Source organism: Stegostoma tigrinum, chromosome 35 (assembly GCF_030684315.1).
Source record: "Stegostoma tigrinum isolate sSteTig4 chromosome 35, sSteTig4.hap1, whole genome shotgun sequence".
NCBI classification, from domain to species: Eukaryota; Metazoa; Chordata; class Chondrichthyes; order Orectolobiformes; family Stegostomatidae; genus Stegostoma; species Stegostoma tigrinum.
Window position 1 is genome coordinate 23,409,883 of NC_081388.1, and position 27,853 is coordinate 23,437,735.

A 27,853-nucleotide genomic window follows, 5' to 3' on the forward strand; every position below is an offset into this window, starting at 1 on the left:
CATACACAAACACAAACAGTTCAAAACCAGAAATGACAGTACTCACTATAACAGACTGGACAGTATAAATTCCAAGCAGAGTAGAATAGAACATAGAACAATACAGCGCAGAACAGGCCCTTCGGCCCTCGATGTTGCGTCGACCTGTGAACTGATCTAAGCCCCTCCCCCTACACTATCCCATCGCTTCATTGGACGCTCCACTGTTGATGTCACCAAGCGTGGTGACAAAATGTCTGAACAAAAACCAGCCAGCTCGGCAAGCAAGTCAACAATTTCATCCACAACCCAAGTTACAGATCTTTGCCAAAACTTTAAAGTCCTGGTGTTTATTTAGGGTTGAGGTAGACAGATTCTTGAGAAGTGAGGGAAATCAAGAGTTTTGGGGAAAACACAGGAAAATGGTTTTGAGGAATGTCAGATCAGACATGATCCTATTGAATGGCAGAGCAGGCCCAAGGGGCTGAATGGCCTATTTCATGTGGTCCTGTAACATGCTGTACTATAAATGCATGCTAATAAATCAATATGTACCCCAGGAATTAACAGTATTTCTTTCAATTAATAGGAATACAAAAATAAGTTTGTAGGAAATGACTTTCAAAATAAAGGATTCATAAAATCTTTCCAAATATCTAGAATGTTTTTAAATGTGAAAATTTTACAATTAGATTAAAGCATACTTCACCAAACACAAGCAATAACCTTAGTAAGGAAAATGCAGTTTTAGTTTAGTGATTTCTACTTGAGCCATCGCCGGTGCTGTTGATATCTCAATTTGTTGATCTTTGTTTCCATTCAATTATCCCTGATGGGATTCATTGACCTATCTCCCACAGGTTGATTTCTATCGCAGACATTATAGCTGCCACTTCTATTTGCAGTGCTGAACTTATTGATAAGTGTTATAATCAATCCGATGGCTATGCCAATTGTCACGCAGATTATTGGAGAGACTCTGTATCTTGTACCTGTGAAGATATTAGTGAAAACACAAATTATTGCTTTGTTTCAAAGCAACATGTTTATAATGAAGAAATCCATTGCTTAATCACATCATTCCCACATTTACCAGATAGACTGAGTTGGTTCAAGGAGGAAACTCAACCCTACCTTTGCACAGGCGATTCTCAAAGAATCAGTATGGGACGAGCAGGAACATCCTACAACTAATGATATCAGAAAATCAAAGCCATTGTCGAAAGCTGCTGTGATAATTCCCATTCCCTTTGCAGTCCTGCCTTTGAGCCTGAATAAACCTGCCCCTGACATTAGCCTTCTCGGCAAGCCTGTGTTGAATTTCTGACCCCAATTATGTTTGCAACACTCAGACCACCCACTTCCACTGCAATAATATTGCATGTCTCTGGCCTTGCCTCAACCCATTGACTTCTGAAACCCCCATGCCCGCACTTGTTATCTTGAAACTCGCCTTAACCTTCAAAACCCACTGCTCCAACTGGACTCTGCCAATTTTATAAATTTGCACCCTCTGTGAAATTAATTTCATCTAACTCTGATCTCCATAACCTAACACACACCCATTCTATTTACCCACAATGCCTGTGCTTGCTGACCTGTCAGAAAGCAATATTTGACACAGACACGTATAATCCATTGACCCCTACAGTCAGCTGGACTGTAAGAATTAAATCCTCACACCAACTTCCTCTACCACATCTATTCTGCAGGGATCCTCAGAAATGACCACTATTTTCCTCAACCGAGGATTCCTTACAATTGCAGTTGATAAGGTCCTTACTGTATCCAACACCTTTCCCGTTCTTCCGCCTTCACCCCTGCTCTTCTCTTTCACAAGGCTAACAAGGTGCCCCAGACCTCAGTTTCTATCCTACCAGCACCAAAGGACTATAAGATACTATTTCTGCCCCCTCCAGTGGGATGCCACCAGCAGACACATATTACACTCTCTTCCCTTGTCAGCATTTCACAGGCGCTGCTCCATTTGGGACACCTCGGTTCACTCCTCCTGCACTCTTAAATCTGTCTTCACACCCCCTCAGATTACACTTTCCCATGTAATCACAGAGGGTGTAATATTTGCTCATTCACCTCCTCACTGTCCAAGGCCTCAGGCATTCCATCTAAGTGAAGCAGCGATTCACCTCCACTTCACTCAATCTAATCTACTGTGTTCGCTAATTACAATGTGATCCCTTTAGTTTTCCGCAATGGCAAGATGAAACACAGACTGGGTGACCTTTCTGTGGAACATCTACATTCTGCCTGTAAGAACAACCCTGGCCTGCCAGCTGCCTGCCAATTCAACGCAACCTGTGTTCCCCAGCCAAAATCGCTGTCTTGGGACTACTGTAGTGCTCGAGTGAGGCTCAGCAGGAGATGGAGGAACAGCATCTTATTTTCTGCATGGGGTCGCTTAAGCTTCCAGGATTCGATATTAATTTCAATAATTTTAGAACTTGGACACATCATTCCATGTCCTTTACTCACCCCGCACTCCAGACCCTGTCGTGACATGGGCTGCTTTCAGCACAGCGAACCCATTTTCATCTACTTATGGACTCATTATCTGCTTTTCTTCTTCCTGGCTTACAATCATACATCACTTTGTCTGTCAAACTTATTCCTTTCCCCCAGCTCTGAGTTCCACATTTATCAGGCAGTTACTGAGAAATGTCACTGGGCTGAAAATCTTAGCTTTCTCTCCGCAGATGCTGCCAGGGCTGATGAGTTTCTCCAACAAGCTTCTGCTTTTGCTTAGTGATGCCAGTTTGGATAATCAAAAGCTTAGTCAGGGAAGTAGCTGAAAGGAAGCACCTTAGAGGAGGAAAGGGCGCTAGAGGGGTTCAGGAAGAGAATTCCAGAATTTAGGCCCTCGGCAATCTAAACAGTGCAGCCACTAATGTTGGAGGTTCTACTGAAGCCAGAATTAGAGGAGTACAAATATCTCAGAGGGTTATATGAGTGCAGGAGATTACAGAGATAGGGAAGAATGAGCTCATGAACAGACTGGAAAACCTGAAAGATAATTTGAAAGTCAAGGCATTGTTTAGCCAGGACCAAATGTAGTTTAGTCAGCACAGAGATGGTGAGTTAGTATGGTATGGACTTAGTGTGACTAAAGATATGGTAGTACAAAGACTGACATCAGGTTTTCAAAGAATGAATGTGGGAAGCTGGCCTTAAGTGTGGTGGTGGTGAAGTGTAGAAGTCATTGAAGGCTCAGGGGCAGGTGAGTTTGGGAAGATGCAGGCTCTGGCAATGTTACAAAAGAGAAAAATGTCAGCTTTGCGATGTTGTCAGTATGTGGATAGAAGTGCAGGTTCAGTTACATGGCACCAGGATCCGTGGATCTTTGGTACAGAAGCAGTAACTCAGTTTGGGAAATTTCCTAACCAGCCTCAGTAGAAAGGTCCAACACCGCTGATACTTTCACTCCAGGGGTGGGGAAACGATGTCGCATATGGCAACAAATCATACAAGTGGCTCCTGCCCCAATATTTATAGATGGCTTGGAACGTTCTGACTGAGTGAAAATTCAAGCCTAAAGCTGCAAAAGATCCATCTCTTGCAGTTTCCAGTAAAACAAATGCAAGTGGCCTGGGGGACCGAGATGTAGCAGGAACTAAAGACAATGCCTTTGGCCTTCCAAATAATTCCAATAATCCTACATCTTAAGAACTTTGTAAACATACTTCTTTGAACAAGCGTTGGTCAGAATTCCTAATACCGCCTGAGACTCAGTAGCAAATTGTTTTTCATGGTTTTGTGAAGATCCCTGCTGACGTACTACAGGGGAAGTCAGAACACAGAATAAAACCTGGTTTCATAGATGATATGTTTAATTTTGCAGTTATTTAACATTTAGGTTAGTTTCTGGAACCTGGTCACATGAGGCTCCAGATGTTCTTTAACAACAAAGCATAAACTTATTGCACAAAGAAAGATAACAAATATAACTGACTCAATTCCAGAAAAGTGTCACTGCCAGCTTAACATTTTTACTTAACTGACTTTCCAGTTTATTCTCCTTACACTGTTGAGGATATTTGATTTGGTTTGATTTATTGGCATGTGTATCCAAGTTCAGTGGAAAGCTTTGTTTATGAGCAGTACAGGTAGATCATAGTAAGCGAGGACATACAGATTACCGGGTGAAGAAAAGCTTGTCAGAATAAGGCCTATATATTACACTATACTGGATGTATGTGAGACAAGATCAACATTAACAGGATCAGCATTATTTGAAGTTAGACAGCCGTGTCATCAGACTGATAACAGCTGGAAAGAAGCTGTTCCTGAACCTGCTGGTGCGTGTGTTCAGCTTTCTGTACCTGCTGCCTGATGGAAGAGGTTGTACGAGGTCATTACCGGGGTGCAATGCATCTTTGATGATGTTGGCCGCTATTCCATGGCAGCAAGCCATGTAAATGGAGTCCATGGGTGGAAGGTTGGCTTCTGTGACAGTCTGGACTGTGCACACCACCTTCTGTAGTTTCTTACGGCCCTGGGCAGAGCAGTTGCCGTACCAGGCTGTATGCACCCAGACAGTCTGCTTTCAGTGGTGCATCTGTAGAAGTTGGTGAGGGACCTCATGGACATGGCACATTTCCTGAGCTGCATGAGGAAGAAGAGGCTGTTGTGCCTTCCTGACTGTCACATTTACATGGGAAGCACAGGACAGGTTGTCGGTTATCATCACCCTGAGGAACTTGATGCTGTCCACTCTCACAACCTCAATTCTCATGTAGATGTGGTGTGTTCTCCTCCTTTCTTTCTGAAGTCGATGATCAGTTCTTTAATTTTGCCGAAGTTGAGAGACAGATTATTTTCATTGCACCACGTCACAAGCCCTCTATCTCCCTTCTGTAGTTTGACTCGTCATTGTTAGATATCCATCCCACTACAGGGGCATCGTCAGCAAACTTGTAGATGGCATTTGTTCGGAATTTGAGACCACAGTCGTATGTGTACAGGGAGTATAGAAGGGGGCTGAGGATGCATCCTTCGGGGGTCTCCAGTGTTGAACAGTGTTGGGGGAGGAGCAGTTACCTATCCTCATTGATTGGGGTCTGTGGGTCAGAAAGCTGAGGACCCAGTTTCAGAGGGTGGAGCCGAGACCAAGGTCACACAGTTTTGAGATCAGTCTGGAGGGGATAATGGTGTTGAAGGCGGCGCTGTAGTCAATGAACGGCAGTCTCATGTATGTGTCTTTGTTGTCCAGATATTCCAGGGATGAGTGCAGGGCTAGAGATATGGCATCCTCCGTGGACCCGTTATGTCAGTAGGCAAACTATAGGGGATTGAGGCAGATTGGGAGACTGGAGTTGATGAAGGCCATGACCAGCCTCTTGAAGCACTTCATGATGATTGAAGTCAGAGCCACTGGGCAGTAGTCATTAAGGCACTGGTTACACTGCATGTGTTTTATTGGGTACGGGGATGATAGTGTTCTTCTTGAAGCAGCTGGGGACTTTGGATTGTAGGAGGGAGAGGTTGAAGGGTCAGTGAATAGCCTGCACAGGATCTTAGTGCTCAGCTGGGGACACTGTCCAGGAAGACCGATCTGAATTCTGACGTAGTAACAGAAGGAACATTTGTGCCTGTGTTTCCAATTCCGGTCCAAGTTCACTGCCATGGATTTGCCATAATTCTGATGCCAAAACTTTGTCAATTTCAACTTGAAGAGTTCAGTTCAAAGTCTCCTGGTTTGGAAGCTCTACAAACTAGAAACCACAGCAGCTAATGTGACTGGTTCCCCTGAACTGACTTAATTTTGCTTCTTGAAGAAATTATTCTATTTCCTGAGAAGGGCTCTGCTATTTTCTGAACTAAACCTTTGAACCTTCTGTTCTGAGATTAAAACAGAACTAATTCCCTTAATACATGTGAGCTGCTTTTCATAAGTACAAGACTGTAAGCATTTTACCCACGAACACAACAGCGGCTCCTGCAGGGATTCTACAATCATCACATATTATGGTGAGACTAAGATATTTAGTTTGCACATTGATTTTGTTTTAAGGTCAGAAAGTCAAAGAAACGACCGACATCCATCCATCTCTCCTTTGAGATCAAACTCCTACAATAATATGTTACACATTATTTATCATTGCTTCATAGGTGGAGGGACAGGTCATGCTTGGGAAGTGGGGAGGCTGCAGAAGGACTTGGACAGGTTAGGAGAGTGGGCAAAAAAAATGACAGATGGAATATGATGTGGGAAAGTGTGAGATTCTGCACTTTGGTAGGAAGAATAAAGACTTGGGAGTCCTAGTTCAGGATTCTCTTAAGGTTAGCATGCAGGTTCAGTTGGTGGCTCGGAAGGCAAATACAATGTTAGCATTCATGCCAGGAGAGCTAGGATACAAAAGCAGGGATGTATACTGATACTCATATGTCTCTGGTCAGATTGCATTTGCAATATTGTGATCAGTGTTGGGCCCCATATCTAAGGGAAGATGTGATCACATTTCAGGAGCTCCAGAGGAGGGTTACAAGAAAGATCTCTGGGATGAAGGATTTGTCATATGAAGAGTGTTTGAGTATGCAAAGGTGTTTATAATGCTGAGGGGGATCTGATTGAAATGTACACAACACTGAGAGGCCTGGATAGAGGAGGTGGAGAAGACGTTTCCACTAGCAGGAGAGACCTGGATCTGAGACCACAGCATCAGAATGAAGGGGTGACCCTTTAGAAATCAAATGAGGGTGATTAATCTGTGGAACTCATTGTCACAGTGGGCTGTAGAGGCCAAGTCATTGAATGTGTCTTCAAGACAGAGATATTTGGTTCTTGATTGGGAATGGGATCAAAGCTTAGGGGGAGAAGGCAGGAAAATGGATTTGAGAAATTTCAGCCACAACCAGAAGGTGCACCAGATGTAACAGCGGGATAATCTAATCCTTTTTCTACATCTTATGGTCCTGCAGCTTCTGTAGCACGTCTTGGGATGTCTATTACATTAAAGGTTCCAGAAAAATGCATGTTCTTGTTGTTGACAGAAGGATTCTCAAAATATGATGACTTTCTTTCATCGTTTAAGTAGGTCTCAGAATTTTGCTTCCACCACAATTAAAGATTTTCTTCATTTATAACTTTTCAGACCTAAACAAACATTCATCAGCATTTTCCCCGAGACACTGATTGCGTTGGGTGTTTGCAGAACATATTTCATACCAGTTTGTAATTGTTGCTGTGTTACCGAGCTAGGGATGACATTCCACCAGAGGGACATCTTCCTGATGATTATTCCCATTGGGGATCTGTGCATTGTTGTTGGGTTTTGCATTCTGTACATTATATTCTCCTCTTTTACGGGCATTGAATTTCTGGTACAAGGCCGCCACTACCGCAGTCGTCAATACTGCTGCTATTCCTACGGTCACTACTATTATCCATTTTAAGCCTATGAGAACATAGAAAGAAAAGATACACAGCCCATCAACAGTCTAGAGAAATATATTAATTGCAACATGTCTGAACATTTCCAAAATCTGTGGATTGTAAACAAAGGATATTTTTCAATGAAATGTCCAGTGTGTTTTATTCAGCTCTTTCCTGCCTGTTTTCCATGTTGTGTTCTGCGCCTTCTTTCATTCCTCCCATACTACATGCCACTCCTTGGCAGCGTGCCCTCAACTCCCTGTCTATTCCTGGTTAAATCCTGCAGGAATAACTAAATTCAATGTGATGTTCCAAACAAATTGATAACAGCATTTCTTTTCGCTGGTTTGAATTTCCGGAATTGATAATTCCTATCTATCTCTTACATTGCTAATAGCATGATTAAATGTCGTCTCCTTCTTTCAGAATCCAACCCTAAACATTCATCAGCACTATCCCTGAGGCACTGATTGAGCTGCTGCGTTTGCAGAATGTCCTCCCTGTATTTTCTCGCTGTATTTATGCTGTTCACCCCTCACCCCTCACTATGAGAAGTGAAGCCCGGCGATGTGTGCTTTACTCATTGATCTGTCAATACTTTGCTCCATGGAGTGGCAGTGTGTGGAGTCACAGCCCCCCAACCCCCCTTGAAGTTATTACCCAGGCATGTGGGACAAACACAGCGCAGGAGGAAGGTACTTCAACACACGAAAAGGAACACATGCAGGAGACTGTCTCTCTGAGCCACTTGTACCCAATGTACCAGTTACAGAGCAGTATTATTAGAGACAGGGAGCAGTTTATCCACATGTCCCATTTCCAGAAAGGGTGCGGGAGAACAGGAGCCCAAAGTAATAAGAACAATAGTAATATAAAATTCTGACCTTTGACCCTGATGTCCACATCCTTCTCATCACTTCCATATTGATTGGTAGCTCTACATATATAAATTCCTTGATGTTCTGAGGTTATGTACGGAATACGAAGAAATCGAGGACCAATCTCAATATTGTTGCCATTACTGGGATTTACCCACTCTAATACAGGTGAGGGTCTTCCATCGGACATACAGCTTAATGTAATTTCATCAGCTTTAGTGACTTCTACTGGAAAGCCTGACACTGTTTTGTTATTTACTGATATGGTCATGAATGTGTCTCGTGGTTTATCTGGAAAAGAGAAGAAAAAGATGAAAATAGGCAGGCATACCCACAGGATCACTGATACAGCTCCCCAACACTGCTTCAGTTAGCAGGATATCCAAACCTGGCCACGTACTGGGGGAGAGTGGACTTCAACAGGGCAAGAAAAGAACAGGGCCGAATGAACAAAAACCAAAGGTTCATGGAAAATCAATAGCTGAACAATGAACTGCCTTCAAAGACAAAATGGTTTGGGCACAGTCAACGTAAATTCCCACAAAGGGGCAAAGGGAGGCAAACAAATGCAAACGATTTTCCAAGTCAAAGGAGATGGAAATTCAGTTAGAAAGCTAATGACAGAAAATGTGGAAGCATTGTAAACTGTGAGGAGGACAATGTTCTGGTCATTTACAAGGGGTAGAGTGGGCTGGTAGGTTACAGCGGCAGTGGCACATTGCTATACAGTTAGCAGGGAGTTGTCCTGGGAGGCTTCAACAGTGACCCTGGACCCCACAACGTGACATGACATGAGGCCAAACATGGACAAGGAAACCTCCTGGTGTTTACCATGAACCATACCCCCTCCCCTGCCGATCTGAATTTGTACTCCTCCATGTTGAAAATAATTTAGAGGAAACACTGAGGGTGGCCAATACAGAATGTACTCTGGGTGGGAGACTTCAATGTCCATTGATAAGAATGACTTAGCAGCACCACCGACTGAGCTGGTCGAGTACTGAAGGATATTGCTGCTAGACTGGGTCGGCGGCAAATCAAGAGAGAACCAACAACAGGGACAAGCAAAGGTGACCTCATAAGACCATAAGACACAGGAGCAGAAATTAGGCCCTTCAGCCCATTGAATCTGCTCCACCATTCAATCATGGCTGATATGTTTCTCAGCTCCATTGTCCTGCTTTCTCCCTGTAACCTTTGATCCCCTTGACAGTCAAGAACCTGTCTATCTCAGTATTAAATGTACTCAATGACCTGGCCTCCACAGCGTTCAGCGGCGGTGGATTCATAGAAACATAGAACATTACAGCACAGTACAGGCCCTTCGGCCCTCGATGTTGTGCCGACCTGTCATACCGATCTCAAGCCCATCTAACCTACACTATTCCATGTATATAATGCAGTGACCAGAACTGTACGCAATACTCCAAGTGCGGCTGCACCAGAGTTTTGTACAGCTTCACCATAACCTCTTGGTTCTGGAACTCGATCCCTCTATTAATAAAAGCTAAAACACTCTATGCCTTCTTAACAGCCCTGTCAACCTGGGTGGCAACTTTCAAGGATCTGTGTACATGGACACCGAGATCTCTCTGCTCATCTACACTACCAAGAATCTTACCATTAGCTCAGTACTTTGCCTTCCGGTTACTCCTACCAAAGTGCATCACCTCACACTTGTCTGCATTAAACTCCATTTGCCACCTCTCAGCCCAGCTCTGCAGCTTATCTATGTCTCTCTGCAACCTACAGCATCCTTCGTCACTATCCACAACTCCACCGACCTTAGCGTCATCTGCAAATTTACTAATCCATCCTTCTACGCCCTCATCCAGGTCATTTATAAAAATGACAAACAGCAGTGGACCCAACACCGACCCTTGCGGTACACCACTAGTAACTGCTCTCCAGGATGAACATTTCCCATCAACCACCACCCTCTGCCTTCTTTCAGCAAGCCAACTTCCGATCCAAACTGCTATATCTCCCACAATTCCACTCCTCCACATTTTGTACAATAGCCTACTGTGGGTAACCTTATCGAACGCCTTGCTGAAATCCGTATACACCACATCAACCGGTTTACTCTCATCTACCTGTTTGGTCACCTTCTCAAAGAACTCAATAAGGTTTGTGAGGCACGACCTTCCCTTCACAAAACCGTGCTGACTATCCCTAATCAATTTATTCTTTTCTAGATGATTATAAATCCTATCCCTTGTAACCCTTTCCAACACTTTACCAACAACTGAAGTTAGGCTCACTGGTCTATAATTACCAGGGTTGTCTCTACTCCCCTTCTTGAACAGGGGAACCACATTTGCTATCCTCCAGTTGTCTGGCACTATTCCTGTAGACAATGACGAGTTAAAGATCAATGCCAAAGGCTCGGCAATCTCCTCTCTGAATTTTCAGAGGATCCGAGGATTAATCCCATCCGGCCCAGGGGACTTATCTATCTTCACCCTCTGTAGGATTTCTAATACTTCTTCCTTGTGAACCTCAATCCCACCTAGTCTAGTAGCCTGTATCTCAGTATTCTCCCCGACAGCATTGTCGTTTTCTAGAGTGAATACTGTTGAAAAATATTCATTCAGTGCTTCCCCTATCTCCTCTGACTCCACACACAACTTACCACTACTATCCTTGATTGGGCCTAATCTTACTTTCGTCATTCTTTTATTCCTTAAATACCTATAGAAAGCCTTAGGGTTTACCCTGATCCTATCCAATAGCTGCCAATGGGCACCATGCAATGTTCATGGAAAGGTCTCGTCTTCATATTTTCTTTCAGCTTCTTTCATTTTTTCACAGGAGACACAGAGTGAGTGTTTCACCAAGTATAGAGTTTGTTAATACAATATGTGTAACATTTCTGTGCTGTAAAGCATCTCAAACACAGCTTTTCCAGATAAGCAGTGACTACTACAAACCACATATCAATCTATTTATCTGTAATAATTTAAGATCACTTTATGAGTCATATCAATTACCCTCCACCGTAAGTTCAGAAGTAGGGATGTTGGCAGATGATTGCACAAAGTTCCATATCATTCACAACTCTTCAGATTCTAATTTTAAATCACAATGAGTCGTTACATTCCATTTCAAATCAAAGAAAACTTCTGTGTTAGGATCGGACAATGAAAAGTCCATGAGAAACTGTTTACACTTACCTGCAGTTTCCTTCATTCCTGTGGTTTGGAACTTTTGGATCATATAATTGGGAAAGGTCTGCCAGTTTGAGGTAATATAGTTTTTGAGCAGATTATAGCATGGTAAATAAGGCTGGCGAGCTGAAGGTTGGAATATATGAGAAAGAGGCAGGGAGATGAGCCTGCCTTATAGAAAGGCAGAACTGGAAATGTATCACTTCTGGTAATAAGGTATTTGAGAGAGAATACTAAAAGGAAATGGTGATAGCTATAGAAATATTGCTTCAAGGAATGATAATAGCACTGGAGAGGGACAATGGTCAGAATTTTACACTTACTATAATGAGTGGGCTGGCAAGTCGGTCATGGTGGGACACGAGTGGGCATAAAAGTCGGGCAGGATTCCAAAGGGCACTGTGCCTATTACTGGAACTGTGTTTCTGCCTTTGAGGTCAGCATGATGGGAGCATAAGTGCTGGACAATCACATAACTCTTTCTGCAATCATCATGGGCTGAATGTTAACTATTCGTTTTTCACAAATTCACAATTACCTCCATTGAAAATGTTATTCTTGGATACCTCACAAATCATTGAATCAGTCCCATTGTTATCCCACAGATTACACTAGCCCAGGCTGGCTTTGCTTTGAGCTTCCCCTCCTTTCTCCATGTGGGGTGACCTGCTCGTCCTCCAGTATCATTTCCAGTGGTATGGTCAGTACATGGCCTTGCCTCATGGGGGAGGACACATACTCACACAGTTACAGTCTGTGGCACATTGCACTGGGGTAATAATGGACAGTGTCCTCACCTGGGGATCTCTGTCCCTTTGGCCTCTGTGAGAACAGGGCAGTCTCTGTGTGAGGAGACCAAATCAATTTGGTTAGGACCAAGAGGAGAGTCGGTATGAGAATTTCATTGGTGTCCATTTTGACAAAAAATCCCAATGACCTTTCATGAGGTAAATAATGCTACTTACACAGGACATGGAGGGTTCCAACCTGTTGTTTAATAACAGGGCTGGCTATTGACTGATCTTGAAGTTTCAGTTCAGCTTCACAGATAAACTGCTGTCCATCCAGCTTTGCTTGAGCCTGTACTGTATGAGAGATAGTGAGCCCAGTACTGCTCGATCCTTTCGCTAATATGTCATTTTCTTTCTTCAGTTTGAGTTCAAGATCCCCTGAGACATTTAATACATGGCACGTAATGTTAACCAGATTTCCTTCATGGCTGGTTGGTATTTGGATTTCAGGGGAAGAGAAAACTAAAAACAAGAGACAGAAACTGTTAGAAACATTCCTTTGTCCTGTGGTCCCTCAGTGTGAGGTTAATAACAGTCACACAAAGGCAGACAGCAATTAGTCCTTCTTGCTCAGCCCCTACTTCATTGCTGTATCAGGATGGTGTACAAAGCCCTATAGCATCTTTCAGTGTTCCTTCAGTATTCCAAATATCTAACACAACATTCATTCCTGACCCAAACTGACCAAAGCTATTGTAATATTTATTCTGCTCATTTCAGTTTGTAGAATCCTAAAATCTGTGTTTAGTTAAATTGTTCTCAGGGTTTAAGCATTTAACATCTGTCCTTGGTGAGTTTACTGTAAGTGGTTCACTCCAGAGGATATGTGCTAATGAAACAGTGGAACTGCTCTCAGAGATAATTCTCTGGCTGTGAAACACTTTGAAAATCCCTGAGAATGAGAAAGGGACTACAGGAATGTACAATTCTTCTTTCATTTGGTCTTGTGGTAACTTGTGTTTGCAACTTTTGAAACGACATTTGTCAGTATTAAAGATTAGACAGTGGTCAATGTATTTACTGGTAGCTGCTTCTCTATTGTTTAAAGTGATGAAAGTTCTGACACGTTGCAATGTTGACAGTGATGAACTATCAGAATGTTGCTGAATGGTAAGCCACCCCAGCCCTCCCCCCACAACCAGAATCCTTACCGTACACCTCAATGAAGACCGTGTGATTCTTTGAGGGAACTGATGGATACTTCTCAAAATCAGCCATACAGACAACTTCGATCAGACCAGTTTCCTGCGGTGTCCACGCTGCTGTTGATTGAACAGTGTTAGAATTTGGCCTTGTGGTAACTGAGTTCAGTTCCTCACCATCCTGAAACCATCGTACTCTCATCTTCTCAACTGGATAGACATCTGAGACCTCACATGTTAATATGACCTCTTGCTTCACTTCTTTGGGCCTTTTGTCCAGGATTCTAGGCTGATCCATGAAAGCTGTAATACAGACAAGAAATCCACTTCATTTTAATTTGCTGCGGTGTATTTTAGTTTTTAATGGACAGTGTGGAAAAGGGAGCAATGCAGGTATTGGACAATACATCACCCCAGGGATTTACCACATTCACCCATAGTGAGGAAACTGGAGTCATCTGCAGTCATCTCACCGCTTTTATTTTCAAATTAATTCTTGCTACCTTTCAGGCACTTCAAATACTAAGTCTGTTTCTTGTGGGCCAGTTCCTCTGCGTGTCAGTGCAGTCCTGATTTAGCTTCACTGTGTTCTTACTTGCATCTGTCCATAACATCCCAACTGAGGTTGGAATTTCAGTGTTCGTGACCTAGGGATAAATCTGTGAAGTTTTCTTTGCCTTCCCTGTATCATGAGATTTTCTGAACTTTTTATGATCCCATCTCCTGGTCACTGAGTTATATTTAATGCAGCTCAGTGAAATTTCTTTCAAAATACCTGCCACTGTCAGGAAACTGCTGGTTCCCCTGTGGCTACCACAATCATCCAGGGCTCCTGTCAGCAGAAAGAGTGCACGTTAGGGCACTTTAAACAGTGGAATGTCTGCCATGTCAGAAAATCCTCCAATTTGAGCTCTCCACTTCAAAGAAGGAGATTCAACATTTATGGGAATTGGTAAGGACATGGAGCTACAGTCAAAGATTAGTCGTTGAATAGCAGACCAGGCTCAAGGTGTCCAATAGTGTATTCCAACACCAGTTCCTTCTGTTTCTCTGCCTTGCAATGACTTTATTGACCTTTTCAAATCAGTTTTTGCACATCCTGCAGCTGTAGAACATTTACAATTACACCATGAACTGGTCATAGAGTCATACAGCAAGGAAACAGGACAGGTTTCCTTAACTGAATTACTCCCATTTGCCTGCATTTGGTCCGTATCCCTCTAAGCCTTTCGTGTTCTAATGTCTTACAAATGTTGTATCTGTAGCCTTCTCTACCACTGAAAAGGTTGCATGTTTGCGTCATTGTCCAGGATGTGGAATGTTTATCATCACACTTTGTATTAATGACACAAGGGGAACTAACGACAACTTTTGTCAACGTAATTTCCCATTGCTAATTCTTAACAAATTATAGATATTTAAACCATGGTATTCTCTAAATGAGGAGAGTGTTTCTTGTGCAGCTGGAACTTACAGTAGGTTTGCAGAGTGACAGAGGAGTTTGTGATTGACATTGTGGTGTTAGAGCCCAAGTCCACTTCAGCCAAGCAGGTGTACTCCTGTCCATCATCTGATAGACTTGCAGTGAAATTGAAGACATTTCTCAACCTGTTATCTTCATCCGGAAGACCTTGGTTTTCTGCAGAATTTCTCTGAACAATCTCACTCCCTCTCAACCATGTGAGAATGAGTTTGTTGTTTGGGTAGACTCTTGGTCCGATGCACTGCAGACTATATCTCCTGTTAACCTCCAGCACTTCAGGGAGTGATGTAATGTTTATCTCTCGATCTGTGAAAAATAGTTAACAGGATTCTTTGAAATAATCGATCTGTGAAAACTCCAATTCTAATCCTCTTTCTGTTTAACACATGTACTTTTCATGATGTATGTAAATAGTCCTTGTGTGCAGTGGAGGCTAGGCCAGCCTGTGCCTGGCCTGCTCTTTCACGCCTCGTGCTCTGCAGTAGGACAAGAATGTGGAGCTGGGGCTATGATTTAATAGCAATGAAATTAGCACTGATTGCAATAACAACATGTGAAACTGTTGCCACATTGAATCATGTCATGATATACACCACAACTTTGCCTACTGAGCATGTGCCAATCTCCTCCATTCCCTCTGATCAATTACACTAACCACATCCATCCCTCACTCAGCTGCCAGTTCTTCCTCAGCATGGTTCCAGTTCTCCTTCAAAGCCAACATTGAATTTTTGGTTCAGCTCTTTATCATTAACCTCAATGTATAATAACATTTCTATAAATTCCTCCACTAACTCACCCAGACTCCTTCAACAGCTTCCCCCCAAATCCATCACCGCTGCCATCAGGAAAGACAAGGGCAGCAGTAGCATGGGGGCGCCATCACTGATAAGTTCCCCTCCAAGTCACTCACTATCCTGACGTGGAAACTTATCACTGCTCCTTCAGTGTGATTAGGTGATGATCCAAGAATTCAGTGCCTAACTGAAGTTAGGTAGAAGTTACATTTAAAGATGACACTGGCTATATAAACTGCTTCACCACCATGTTCGAGAGAAACTAGGGATAGGCAACATATTTCGGGATTTACTCTAACCAGGAAATCAACAGGAAAAAAATATTTTGTGTTGTGAACCAAAATGCATGGATGGAGTTAAGATATAAATCAGCTGTAATTACATTGAACAGCAGGACAGCAACAAGGAGTTTTGCCCCCCTGCCCTTATGTTGTTGTCCTGTAGCCCATTATACTAAACTCTGGTTAGTTCTGCATCCAGTTCTGGTCTCCACAGTTTAGAAAAGTGAACACGCTTGAGAGAATGTAGAGGAAATTTTACAAGGGATTTCCAGGGATTTGAGCAGTCAGCATGGTTATAAGGGTAAGTTGAGCTCCCTGGAGATTGGGTGGAGATTTGATCTTGGCATACAAGATTAGTACAGGCTCTTGGATAAGTTAGACAAGGAAAACTCTATGCATTAGCTTACAGTAAGGGATCAGGCATCACAGATTTCAGATTTTGGACAAGAAGTGCCGGTGGGAAGCAAAGAAGAACTTTGGTCCACAGTGAGTGCTGATGACCTGGAATCCACTGCCCATGCCACTGGTGAAGTGAAAAAAAATCAATAATTTCCAAAGAAAATTGCACGAGAACTTGAAGGAAGTAAGCCTGCAGGATTTCATGTTGAGACTGATTTTTTTGGAAGCTGGTTTGGATTTGTTTGACCAAATAGCACCCTTCAGTTTTGACTCTCATCTCTGATTGTAAGATCAGGCAATTGGCATATTTTCTAATACATCAAAGGAAATGTTTTGGATACTGTGATGGAATCAATTACTTCTTGTTTTGTGCAATTTATGCTGTCAGCAAGTCCTCTGTATCTTTGTAATATTCAGGCACACTATATTTGGTTCTGTCTAGCAATTAAGGTTGGACTTACTGTGAAATTTTCAATAAGTGAATCAAACTGATTCAAGGCTCACTCAGAACAGTTTACAGGTTGCAGGCAGCTGGGTGAGAGATAGTAAGACAATGTGCGAGCATGAGAGACTGAGTGTAGTGAAGGTTCATGATATGTTATTATTTGGAAGCTTGGGCTTTAAATTTTACAGGACCATATGCACGGTGTCCTGCGACACAGGGACACCGAGGCAGAAATAAATTATTTTGAAAGGACAGTATCATCCAGAAGCATCACTGGACTTGAGAATTTAACTGTTTTCTCTCCACAGAGCTGCCAGACCGGCTGAGTTTCTCCAACATTGCTGCTTTAGTAAATTGAGTGAATAAGTGTGATGACCCACTTGTTCAGCTGCCGAGGAATCAGAGAATACTCATTGGGCAGATAAGTTTTAGACCCATAATATTTCATAATTGTACAATCAGCCAAATCTAACTCTACCTCCTCCCTTTACTTTGGTGCCGAATTTGACTAAAGCAGCTGTGTAAACACGATACACAATGAGTTTCAGTCACTTTTTAAAAAAAATGTTAAGCAAGTCCTTCCACAGTCCTTGGTTTTAAAACTGATCTCTTCTCCCATTTTGGACCATAGTCAAAAGTACAGAAAAGTAAATGATAAGGTCTGTACAATGTTTAGTGACTGACCACCAACAGTGAACAAATCAGAATTGGACTTGAGCTGTCTGACCACCAGCTAGGACCATAACAAGAAGCGAGCTCCAAGCAGGAACAGTGCTGTTTTTAGCTGAAAAGGATGTTATCTTCAGGTTGTTAGTCAGACGCAGGCCACGGGGAAAGTGGTAACCCTGATCAGCTTTGTGAGCTGAAAAGAAGTCATCTGTCAGAAAGCTGGGCGCAGCAGTGGTCAGTTCATTCTATTGGGAAAGGGAATGCCTGAAGGGAGGGGGCTTCTCAGAGTAACTGAAAAGTGGAATTTTTCCAGGTATTAGATTCTGGAATGCAACTTGTGAATCCATGGGGCAACTATCTCCTCACATCCTCACCATCTTTAAGAATTTGCTACGCACCCAGACGAGCGCTGCTAAACTGACAATGCCCTGCTCAGTGATGGATGGATTCTGAACATTTCAGAGAAGGGGAGGGTGGTTCTCCAGTTCTTCACCAGGGATCTGGATGCCCTGGTGGAGGATATGATACTTTTCTGATGGCCAGAACAGTAGACCACAGCAACGGACCTTGCAGCCTGGTATAAAGTCACATCAGGGTCAGTGCGGTCTCCACTGTCCAGAGGAACGGCCAGCAGTACTGTAGGAAAATCAATAGTATTCTCTGCTCCTCCAGTGCCACACTCTTCTCTCTCCTACTTCACACGCACTCTATCTTGGTTATTGCACCCACCTTCCTCCAAGGCTCATGACCTACTGCTCTCTCGATTGCTTGCAGCAAGCTCCCTCACTCCTCCCATTTCCAACCTGCCAGGCCATGAGCCGTGCATCATGCCCTCTGTCATGTTACTCATGTCACTGGGACACCATACCTCCTTTTAAACCACCCCCTCAGTCCCAGGACAAACAGCTGAACCACCTGCTTTCACATGGCACATGGTGCCAGTGTGGGACTGACATAGTGCATTGCCCCACAGTGAGATGTGTGTCACTTGGCTGAGGATTGCTGACCAGCAAGTCAAGCTGTGTGCTTGTATTTCCCAGGATTAATTTGTCTCCTCCAACGCCTCTCCCCCGCCACCCCCAACTCCCAGCTCTTCACGTCCGGAACATGTTGCCGGGTGCACTCTATTTCCTTTTTTCACGATTCCCATTACTCTGATGGAGATTTTCCTAAATGTTGCTGCTGACAGTCCACTTTGGTCAGGTGCTGTCTTGTCATCCTCATCACTTTCCCTAATTTAGAACCTTTATTGCTGGTCTAATTTTGTTATTTTCCATGACTATCTGAAGTCTCACTGAAATATGGTCTCTATCACCAAAATGCAAGCCCGTCCACTGACACTTTGAAACTCACTAGCCTCAATCCCCAACATAGATCCAGTACTGCCGCTTTTCTTGTAGGAATATCAATGTGCTGACCTAAAAAACGCTTTCCTCCATGCCCCCTATAAACTTTTCACACTTAGTTTGTCCCAGTTAATATTGAGGGACTTAAACTCCATATTATTCTTACCCCCTTATTTTCACACTTCTCTTTAATCCACCCACATATCTGCCTGTCTATCTGTCCCTGACTGTTTGGGACTGCTCTGTACACACACACACACACACACACACACACACACACACACACACACACACAAACACAAACACACACAAACACACACAAACACACACAAACACACACACACAAACACGCACACACACGCACACACGCACACACACACGCACACACGCACACACACACGCACACACACACACAAACACACACACACACACACAGACACACACACACACACACACAAACACACACACACACGTACACACACAAACACACACACACACACACAGACACACACACACACAAACACACACACACACACGTACACACACACGCACACACACAAACACACACACACACACGCACACACACACACACACACACACACACACACACACACATACACACACACCTTATGGTCTCATTTCAGGAACACTGTAAGTTATCATCCCTCCTTATTGCGATACTCATAGTGCTCTTTACTCCATGATCAATATTGTGGGACCACTTCATCTTTTCTTCCCTTTGTATTTTGCCTGGGATTCTATACCTCTAGCTGTCAGTCCTATCGCTCCATCAACCATGTCTCTGTGATTGCAGTGATGTAGTGTTCAGGGGCGTGTGGGTTATAGGGGGATGGGTCTGGGTGCGATGCTCCAAGGGGCAGTGTAGACTTGTTGGGTCGAAGGGCCTGTTTCTACATTGTAGGGAATCTAATCTAAAATATCACATGCCCATGTGTCAATCACCATCCTCACCTCATCTACCCTAGCTCTCAAGACTCCTTGCATTAAAATAAATGCCATCCAGCCTTGCCATGTTCCTTTGTGCCTTAACCCCTAACTATATGTACTCTGCCTTTCCCACAGAAATGACTTGTTTGTTTGTATCAGTCCGACCTCACCTCCAGTCTGTAACCTACCTGCCTGTCAAATTAGTTTAAATCCTACCGATTGCACGAAATTCCACCCCCTTCCCTGTAAGGATGTTGCTCTCATTCTGGTTCAGGTGCGATCTGTCAGATTTGAACAGGTTCCACCTTCTCCATGAATCTAAAGCCCATCCCCCTGTCCTAACTCTTCAGCAAAGCTGTGATATGTGTTTTTCATAGACTCACGAGCACATGGCACCAGAAATCACATTCTTTGAGGTCCTACTTTTTAATCTGAGACCCAGCTCTGTCAATTCTTGTTGCAGCACCTTATCCCTTTTTCTCCCTCTGTTGCAATGAGAACCATAATCTCCAACAGTTCACTGTCCTTTACAAACTGCCCTGCAGCCTTTCAGTGACATCCTTGACAGTGGCAATGGAGAATAACACACCCATCCTACAGTCAGATCTGCAGCTGCTGAAATGCCTGTCTGTATCCCTCACGGCTGGGTCTCCTATCACTAATGTTCTCCCCCTCTTTCCATCTCTGTGCAGTTGGACGCAGGCAACATCCCTCAGAAGAATTGTGCATCTCAATGTTTTCCAACTCAGAAAAGCTATTTTAGGATGAGACAGACTCTGGGGCTTGCCTGTCTACTTGCCTGTTCCCCTCCTCCTGTCTGGTGGTCACCCATTCCTTCTCCAACTGCACATCTTTCAGGTGTGGAGTGACCACATCTAAAATCTTGCCTTCCACATAATTCCCAGACTTGGAGAGACACTGCTTTGCTTCCAGCTGACTCTCAAACCCCAAAACCCAATGTTTACACAGCTTGGTGCTTGCTGTAAATGTGGCTGGGAGTGTCTAATACTTCCCGCCCTACTGCTAGCTGTGCAACTCATGTGACTGAGCTCGCTGCCACAAATCTATTGGAGAGACGACAGAGGCACTTACACTGACAGAGTGGAGAAAGTTATCGATCTTCTCATGACATTACTGTGTACTCCTGCTGGTGGCAGAGGGCTGCAGTAACATGGGTGACAGTCTCAGTCCAGCTTGCCATGGTTTGGTGTCATAGTCTCCACTATTGGTCCTAGGGGTGAAGAAAGGCATCCCTGTGCCCCACCCGCTCCAGCGGTACCTCCAGGTCCTTGCCTCCAAAGCACTTGCCAATTTCTCCCTGTCTGCTAAGGCCAGGGCAAATGTCAGGAACTAGGCAAGGTAGCTGCAGGCTTACAGAGCTTGTCAAGGTGCACAAAGGGCTTTTTACAGATGGCCTCAGTACCAAGAATGCTGACTAACTGCAGTGTTTCTGCTGAGTGGTGAGTTGTTCCAGGAACACGCAGAATAAAATGGTGCTGGAATGTGGCAAGGCAGAAGTCCCAGTAAGTGTATTGAGTGATTAATGAGATGAGTTGGGTAAGATATGGTGTGAAAGCTCACTAGGTCTCATAGCAAAAAACAGCCCTCAAAGACCACAACACAGAGCTGGAAGGATGTAGACTGCACTCCCACATGTCTCTACAAGTTACCTCTTACAAGAAATAAAATTTGTCTCAGTAAAAATGTTATGAACCTTCCACTAATTGTCTCACAAACCATCTGTTTCACTCGCGGATATCCTTTAGGGGAGAAACTCTGCCATTTTATCTGATCCAGACCACAGCTTTGTGGTTCACTCTATTATACCTCTGAGGTGGCCTCTCAAGGGACTCAGTTGAAGGGCAGCAAATAATGTTTGGGCCAGTAATGCCCTCAACCTACGAAGGAATATAAAGACCACCAGATGGTGAAGTGTGGGAGGGCTTAGCATAAACCCATTTCACACCAATGCAGCTAGGAAACTTCTCACAGTTTAAACTGTTCCACACCACCTTTCACCCAACCTCATGTGTTCCATATACATATTCAAACGAGAGTTTGTACTCACTGTATACTGTGACAAGCATTTTCTTCTCCTTAGGCTTAGAGTTCTTTGATTTACAGATCACAGAACACACGAGTGTAAAGTCCCACTCCTGAACAAGTGAGAAATAGTCATAATACCAAGTACGGCCCTTTGTCCTGTTAGGATTTATCCCTGATTTATATTCCACAACGACTGTTGGATCAGGACATGTTGTGCTGCAGTTCATATCGATGGAGCCTCCAAATTCCACCGCCTCAGGGTTGACATCGATTGAAATTTCAAATTCAGTTTCAGTGGCTGCCAAGAAAACAAAGTACAGTAAATAGAGAGACACATGACCCATTTGAGTCATTTTCGAGACATACAGTCAGACAGTCATAGAGTAATACTGCATGGAAACAGGCCCTTCAGCCCAAACTGATCCATGCTGGCCATACCACCCACTCAGCTGACCCTTCCCATCCATGTACCTATCTAAACGTTGCTATTGTCTCTGCCTCAACCACTTTCTGTGGCAGCCCATTCCATATACGCACCACCCACTACATGAAGAAGTTGCCCCTCAGGTCCTTCTTAAATCTTTCTCCTCTTACTTTAAATCTGTGCCCTCTAGTTTTCAACTCCCCATCCCTGGGAAAGGGACAATATGCATTCATCTTCTTTACCCTCAGATTTTATACACCTCAATAAGGTCACCCCTCATTCTGCTACGTTCCATGAAATGAAGTCCTATCCTGAACAACCCTATCCTGGAGACCTAGTGGTAATACCACTGGCATGTTAATACAGAGACCCAGATAATGTTCGAGGGACCTGGGTTCAAATCCTGCCATGGCAGGTGGTAGAATTTAAATTCAATAAATATCTGGAATTAAGCGTGTAATGGTGACCATGAATCCGTTGTTGATTGTTGAAAAAACCCACCCGGTTCACTAATGTCCTTTGGGGAAGGAAACTGCCATCCTTACCTGGTCTGGCCTACATGTGACTGCAGACCCACAGCAATGTGGTTGATTCTTAACTGCCCTCTGGGCAATTAAGGATGGGCAATAAACGCTGTCCAGCCAGTGACTCCCTCATCCTGTGAATGAAAAAAGGAAAAGAAAACCTCTCCCTATAACTCAGGCCTACTAATCCTGGCAACGTCCTTGTAAATCTTCTGTGCCCACTTTCTAGTTTAATTCCGTATTTCCTATAACAGGGTGACCAAAACTGTACACAATACACCAAGTGCAGCCTCACCAACACCTTATACAACTGTAACATAGGGTCCCAACTCCACCACTCAACCAGTGAAGGCCAGCCTGCTAAACGCCTCCTTCACCACCCTATCCACCCATCACACTGCTTGCACCATTCGTGTGCTTGTACACCTGCATCCCTGTGTTCCACGCCATTCCTCGGGGCCTTACCATTTACTGTATAACTCCTACCTTGGTTTGACTTTCCAATCTGCAGCACCTCACAGTTATCTGTATCGAGCTGCATTTGACTGACTTCTGTTAAGTGGCCCCTCATAATGTTGGACACCTCAATTACATTTCCTTTCAGCCTCTCTCCTCCAAAGAAAATCATCACAATCTGTTGAATATCTCTTCATATTTACAACTCTCCAGTCTCGGCAACTCCCTGTAAATCCCCTCTGATCACTCTTGAATGCCACCTTGTGTTTCTCAAATTGTCAACTGTTGTGACAAAAGCTGTACACAGTACTCACTGCTCGCTTCTGCCTCTTTCCAAAAATCCACAAACAGGACAGTGCCAGCAGCACCATTGTTCCAGCTTGCTCCTGCCCCACACAACTCATCTCTTCCTACCTTGACCCAGTCTTTTCTCCCTCTTCGAGTCCCTGCCCATTTCATCAGATGTCATTCTGCCACCTTCAGTGAGATGCCACCACCAGACACATATTTCCCTAACCCCCTCTTGTCCTGCAGACCAGGGAGGTGCAGTTGTAGTATGACGCACTGACCTTTACATCACAGAGGCCAGACGCCAGCTCTCTGACACCTCCTCCTATCTCCCCCGGATCATGACCCCAACCCCAACCACCAAACCATCATCTCCCAAACCATCCACAACCTCATCGCCTCAGGTGACCTCCTACCCACAGCCTCCAACCTCATCTTTCCCAACCCCGCAACACCAGCTTCTATCTCTTTCCCAAAATCCACAAGCCTGCCTGCCCTGGTCAACCCATTGTCTCCACCTGCTTCTGCCCCATTGAACTCATCTCCACCTGTCTCGACTCCATTTTCTCCCCCTTGGTCCTGGAACTCCCTGCTTATGCCCATGACACCACCCACACCCTCCACCTTGTCCAAGACTTCCAATTCCCCGGTCCCCAACACCTCGTTTTCACCATGGGCGTCCAGTCCCCATACGCCTGCATTCCTCATTCAGCTGGCCTAAAGGCCCTCCGCTTCTTCCTGTCCCACAGACCCGACCAGTCCCCCTCCACTGACACCCTTATCCGCCTAGCCGAACCCGTCTTCACCCTCAACAACTTCTCTTTCGATTCCTCCCACTTCCTACAGACTAAGGGGGTGGCCATGGGTACCTGCATGGGCCCCAGCTATGCCTGCCTCTTTGTAGGTTACGTGGAACAGTCCCTCTTCTGCACCTACACAGGCCCCAAACCCCACCTCTTCCGGTACATTGATGACTGTATCGGCGCCGCCTCTTGCTCCCACGAGGAGCTTGAACAGTTCATCGACTTCACTAACACCTTCCACTTCAATCTCAAGTTCACTGGAAGCATCTGATTCCTCCCTCACCTTCCTGGACCTCTCTGTCTCCATTTCTGGTAACTGCTCTGAAACTGATATCTGTATCAAGATAACAACGTGTGGAGCTGGATGAACACAACAGGACAAGCAGCATCTCAGGAGCACAAAAGCTGACGCTTCGGGCCTAGACCCTTATATCAAGTCTACCAACTCCCACAGCTACCTGGAATACACCTCGTCCCACCCTCCTACCTGCAAGAATGCCATCCCCTATTCCCAATTCCTTTGCCTCCACCGCATTTGCTCCCAGGATGAGGCATTCCGCTCCTGCACATCGCAGATGTCCTCATATTTCAAGGACCGCAACACCCCCCCCCCCCCCCCCCACCCCCCGCAGTGGTCAAAAATATCCATCACTGTCTTTGTTGTGTTTGCTGCACCTCGGCCCTCACACGCCCAATAAAAACAGAATTCCCTTTGTCCTCATGTATCACCCCATTAACCTCTGGATTCAACGCACCATTCTCTGCCACTTCCACCACCTACAATCTGACCCCACCACCAAGGATATATTTCCCTCCCTGTCCTTATCTGCCTTCCAGAGGGACCACTCTCTCCGCTCCACTGTCCGCTCCACACTCCCCTCCAACCCTCCCACCCTCGGCACTTTTCCCCACAGCCGCAGGAAGTGCTACACTTGCCCCCACACCTCCTCCCTCACCCCATCCCAGGCCCCAAGAAGACTTTACACATCAAGCAGAGGTTCACCTGCACATCCGCCAATATGGTATACTGCATTCGCTGTACCCGTTGTGGCTCCCTCTACATTGGGGAAACCAAGCGGAGGCTTGGGGACCGCTTTGCAGAACACCTACACTCGGTTCATGACAAACAATAACACCTGCCCATTTACCTCCTCCCAGAGTAGTATCCAAGGGTCCAAACATACCTTCCAGGTGAAGCAACACCAGAATCTAGTTTACTGCATTCACTGCTCACAATGTGGGGTCTCTTCTACATTGGGGAAACAATGACCGCTTCACAGAACATCTACATTCTGCTCACAAAAAAGACCCTGAGCTTCCTGTTGCTTGCCACTTTCATGCACCACCGTGTTCCCTGACCAACATCTCTGTCTCTGGCTTGAGGCAGTCTTCCAGTGTCGCTCAATGCAAGCAGGAATAACAGCATCTCATTTTCCTCTTGGGGACCCTGCAGCCCTCTGGATTCAATATCGAGTTCAATACCTTTAGGGTCTAACTCTCCCATGTCCTCGGCCCATACCCCACACACCAGGTCTTGTTATCACATAGCCTGCCATTACACACTACCTATTGTTGGCCACTAACAGTCTCTATTAACAATTATTCACCCTCCCAGCCAATTATTATAAACTCCTTTGTCTATCCATGTGCTATTCTATCTCTTTGGGCTCTATCCCCACCTGTTGTTTAATCCTGATCCCCTCTCCTCTCCCTATTTTCTGCATATCAACCTATATTTTCCCAGCAACCATCCAGTCTGAGGAAGGACCACCATTAACTCTGATTTCTGTTTTTAGATGCTGCAAGATTCGCTGAGATTTTCCAGCAATTTCTGCTTTTGTTTCTGCAATCCATAATGTTGTTTATTCATTCAAAGTGATGTGGGTCAGCATTTACTGCCCATTCCTAATTGCCTGGAGGGCAGTTAAGACTCAACCACATTGCTGTGGGTCTGGATGCACATTTAGACCAGGCTAGGTAAAGATGGCAGTTTCCTTTCTAAAGAGCATTAGTGAACCAGAAGGGGTATTCTGACAATTGACAATGGATTCACAGTCATCATCAGAGTCTTAACTCCACATTTTTCTTTAACTGAATTCAAATTCCACCATCTGCCATGGATTCAACCCCAGGTCAGTGTTTGGCTGAATTCGCTGGGTGTTTGGCTGAATTCGCTGGGTGGTTGGATGAATTCACTGAGTGGTTGGATGAATTATTTAGTGATCGTACCACTGGACAATTGCTCACCTCAAGGTCTCTCTGGTGATTTTATTTCCAGCTGATACTGTCACACGGGAAAGGTTGCTCTCTTGAATGGGAAAGAAAACTTTTGCTTGCCATAAATGACCAGCCTGTAATTAGTTGTTTTATATCCAGGCAAATTGAAAATGTAACCCAGTTAAAGATACAGCTCAGAACCTCCCCTCCTTTCCAAGAGCTCTAACAATGCACACGGCGAGAGATCATGATGACCGTGAAACAGAGCGAAAGATATGGATCAGATTTTAGCCAACTGATGTTATGAATTCACCAATTCACAAGGATTGATTTGAGTTATATGAATGATGCAGATCTCTGTACACTCGACTATTTTTATTTCATTTCTGCGTTCCTTAATTAGTTAAATAGAAGTCTAAAACAAAGCCAGAGTTTAACTTCCTGATAAACTGAAACTGAAACAATTTATATATCAGGAAATCAGGAACGGAGAAATTATTATGGGAAAAGCGAACAAAGTTATCCTTTTTACTGCACTGAAGTAGTAAACATATCATAATACTACTTCAGTCTATGTAAATAGTTAGACATATATTTAAAAATTCTTTACTTGCCTGAAACGGCGAAGAGTAACGTGAAAATCCAAATACACGCTGCAGTTAAAAATAGTCGAGAATCCATCATTATTATAGAAATAATAATTTCTATAATTTAAAATTTTAAAATAATCTGGAGTCACAATAACTTTAAAAGTTTCGGAATTTTGAGACTTTAACTAAACCTAGAGAAACCTGCTGTCATTTCAAACTAACTGAGAAACTGTTAGTCCATTTATCATTTGACAATTCTTCCGGTTACAAGTCAAGTCGCGGAACGTGGGGGATTTCCACTCCCAGTCTTCCTTTATATCACTTCCACAAAGGCCCGACACATCTTTTGTTTCTCTTTACATAATGCTGAATAATTCTGAAATGTTCCGGTGGTTCTCTCGGCTCAGTCCCGGAGGATTGACGATGAAATGCTCCCACACTCCAACTGATCGATTCCAAGGGGCTGCTGATCGAAGTGGCCCCCACATTGGAGGCGGCCAGGGCTAGGGGTGCAGCGAATCGAGTTGTTGCGAGATGCAGTGACCATGAGACCCTGGGAAGTTCATCAACCAGTATATGCTCGGCAAGCTCCAGCAGACTGTAATGTGATCGTGTCAGATCATCTGCTTTTGCTGATGGTGACTGATTGAGAACCATTGACGAGAACATCTTGAAAATATTGTGGTGCCTAAGATTGAGTTTTGACTCCCATCTCAATCAGCACATGGTAGCTCAGATTAACAGGGCCCCTGCAGTGCAACGTTCCCCAAGACTGCACTGGCCTTTT

General features: G+C 44.3%; 1 protein-coding gene across 2 annotated transcripts; it reads right to left on the reverse strand.

The window, feature by feature from the left end:
• On the reverse strand, positions 1 to 27,853 carry LOC132206008 (intercellular adhesion molecule 5-like). 2 transcript variants are annotated; one of them, XM_059639978.1, is made up of 8 exons: positions 27,091 to 27,853; positions 21,787 to 22,062; positions 14,825 to 15,139; positions 13,360 to 13,653; positions 12,383 to 12,670; positions 8,254 to 8,538; positions 7,163 to 7,391; positions 860 to 971 (listed from the first exon to the last, which is right to left on the reverse strand). In XM_059639978.1, the coding sequence occupies exons 1-7, from the start codon at positions 27,158 to 27,160 to the stop codon at positions 7,192 to 7,194; spliced, it is 1,728 nt and encodes a 575-aa protein (XP_059495961.1). In that variant the 5' UTR covers positions 27,161 to 27,853; the 3' UTR covers positions 860 to 971; positions 7,163 to 7,191. The 2 variants fall into 2 exon arrangements, with proteins under 2 accessions (XP_059495962.1, XP_059495961.1); XM_059639979.1 differs by lacking the exon at positions 7,163 to 7,391 and having other exon boundaries at positions 1 to 971.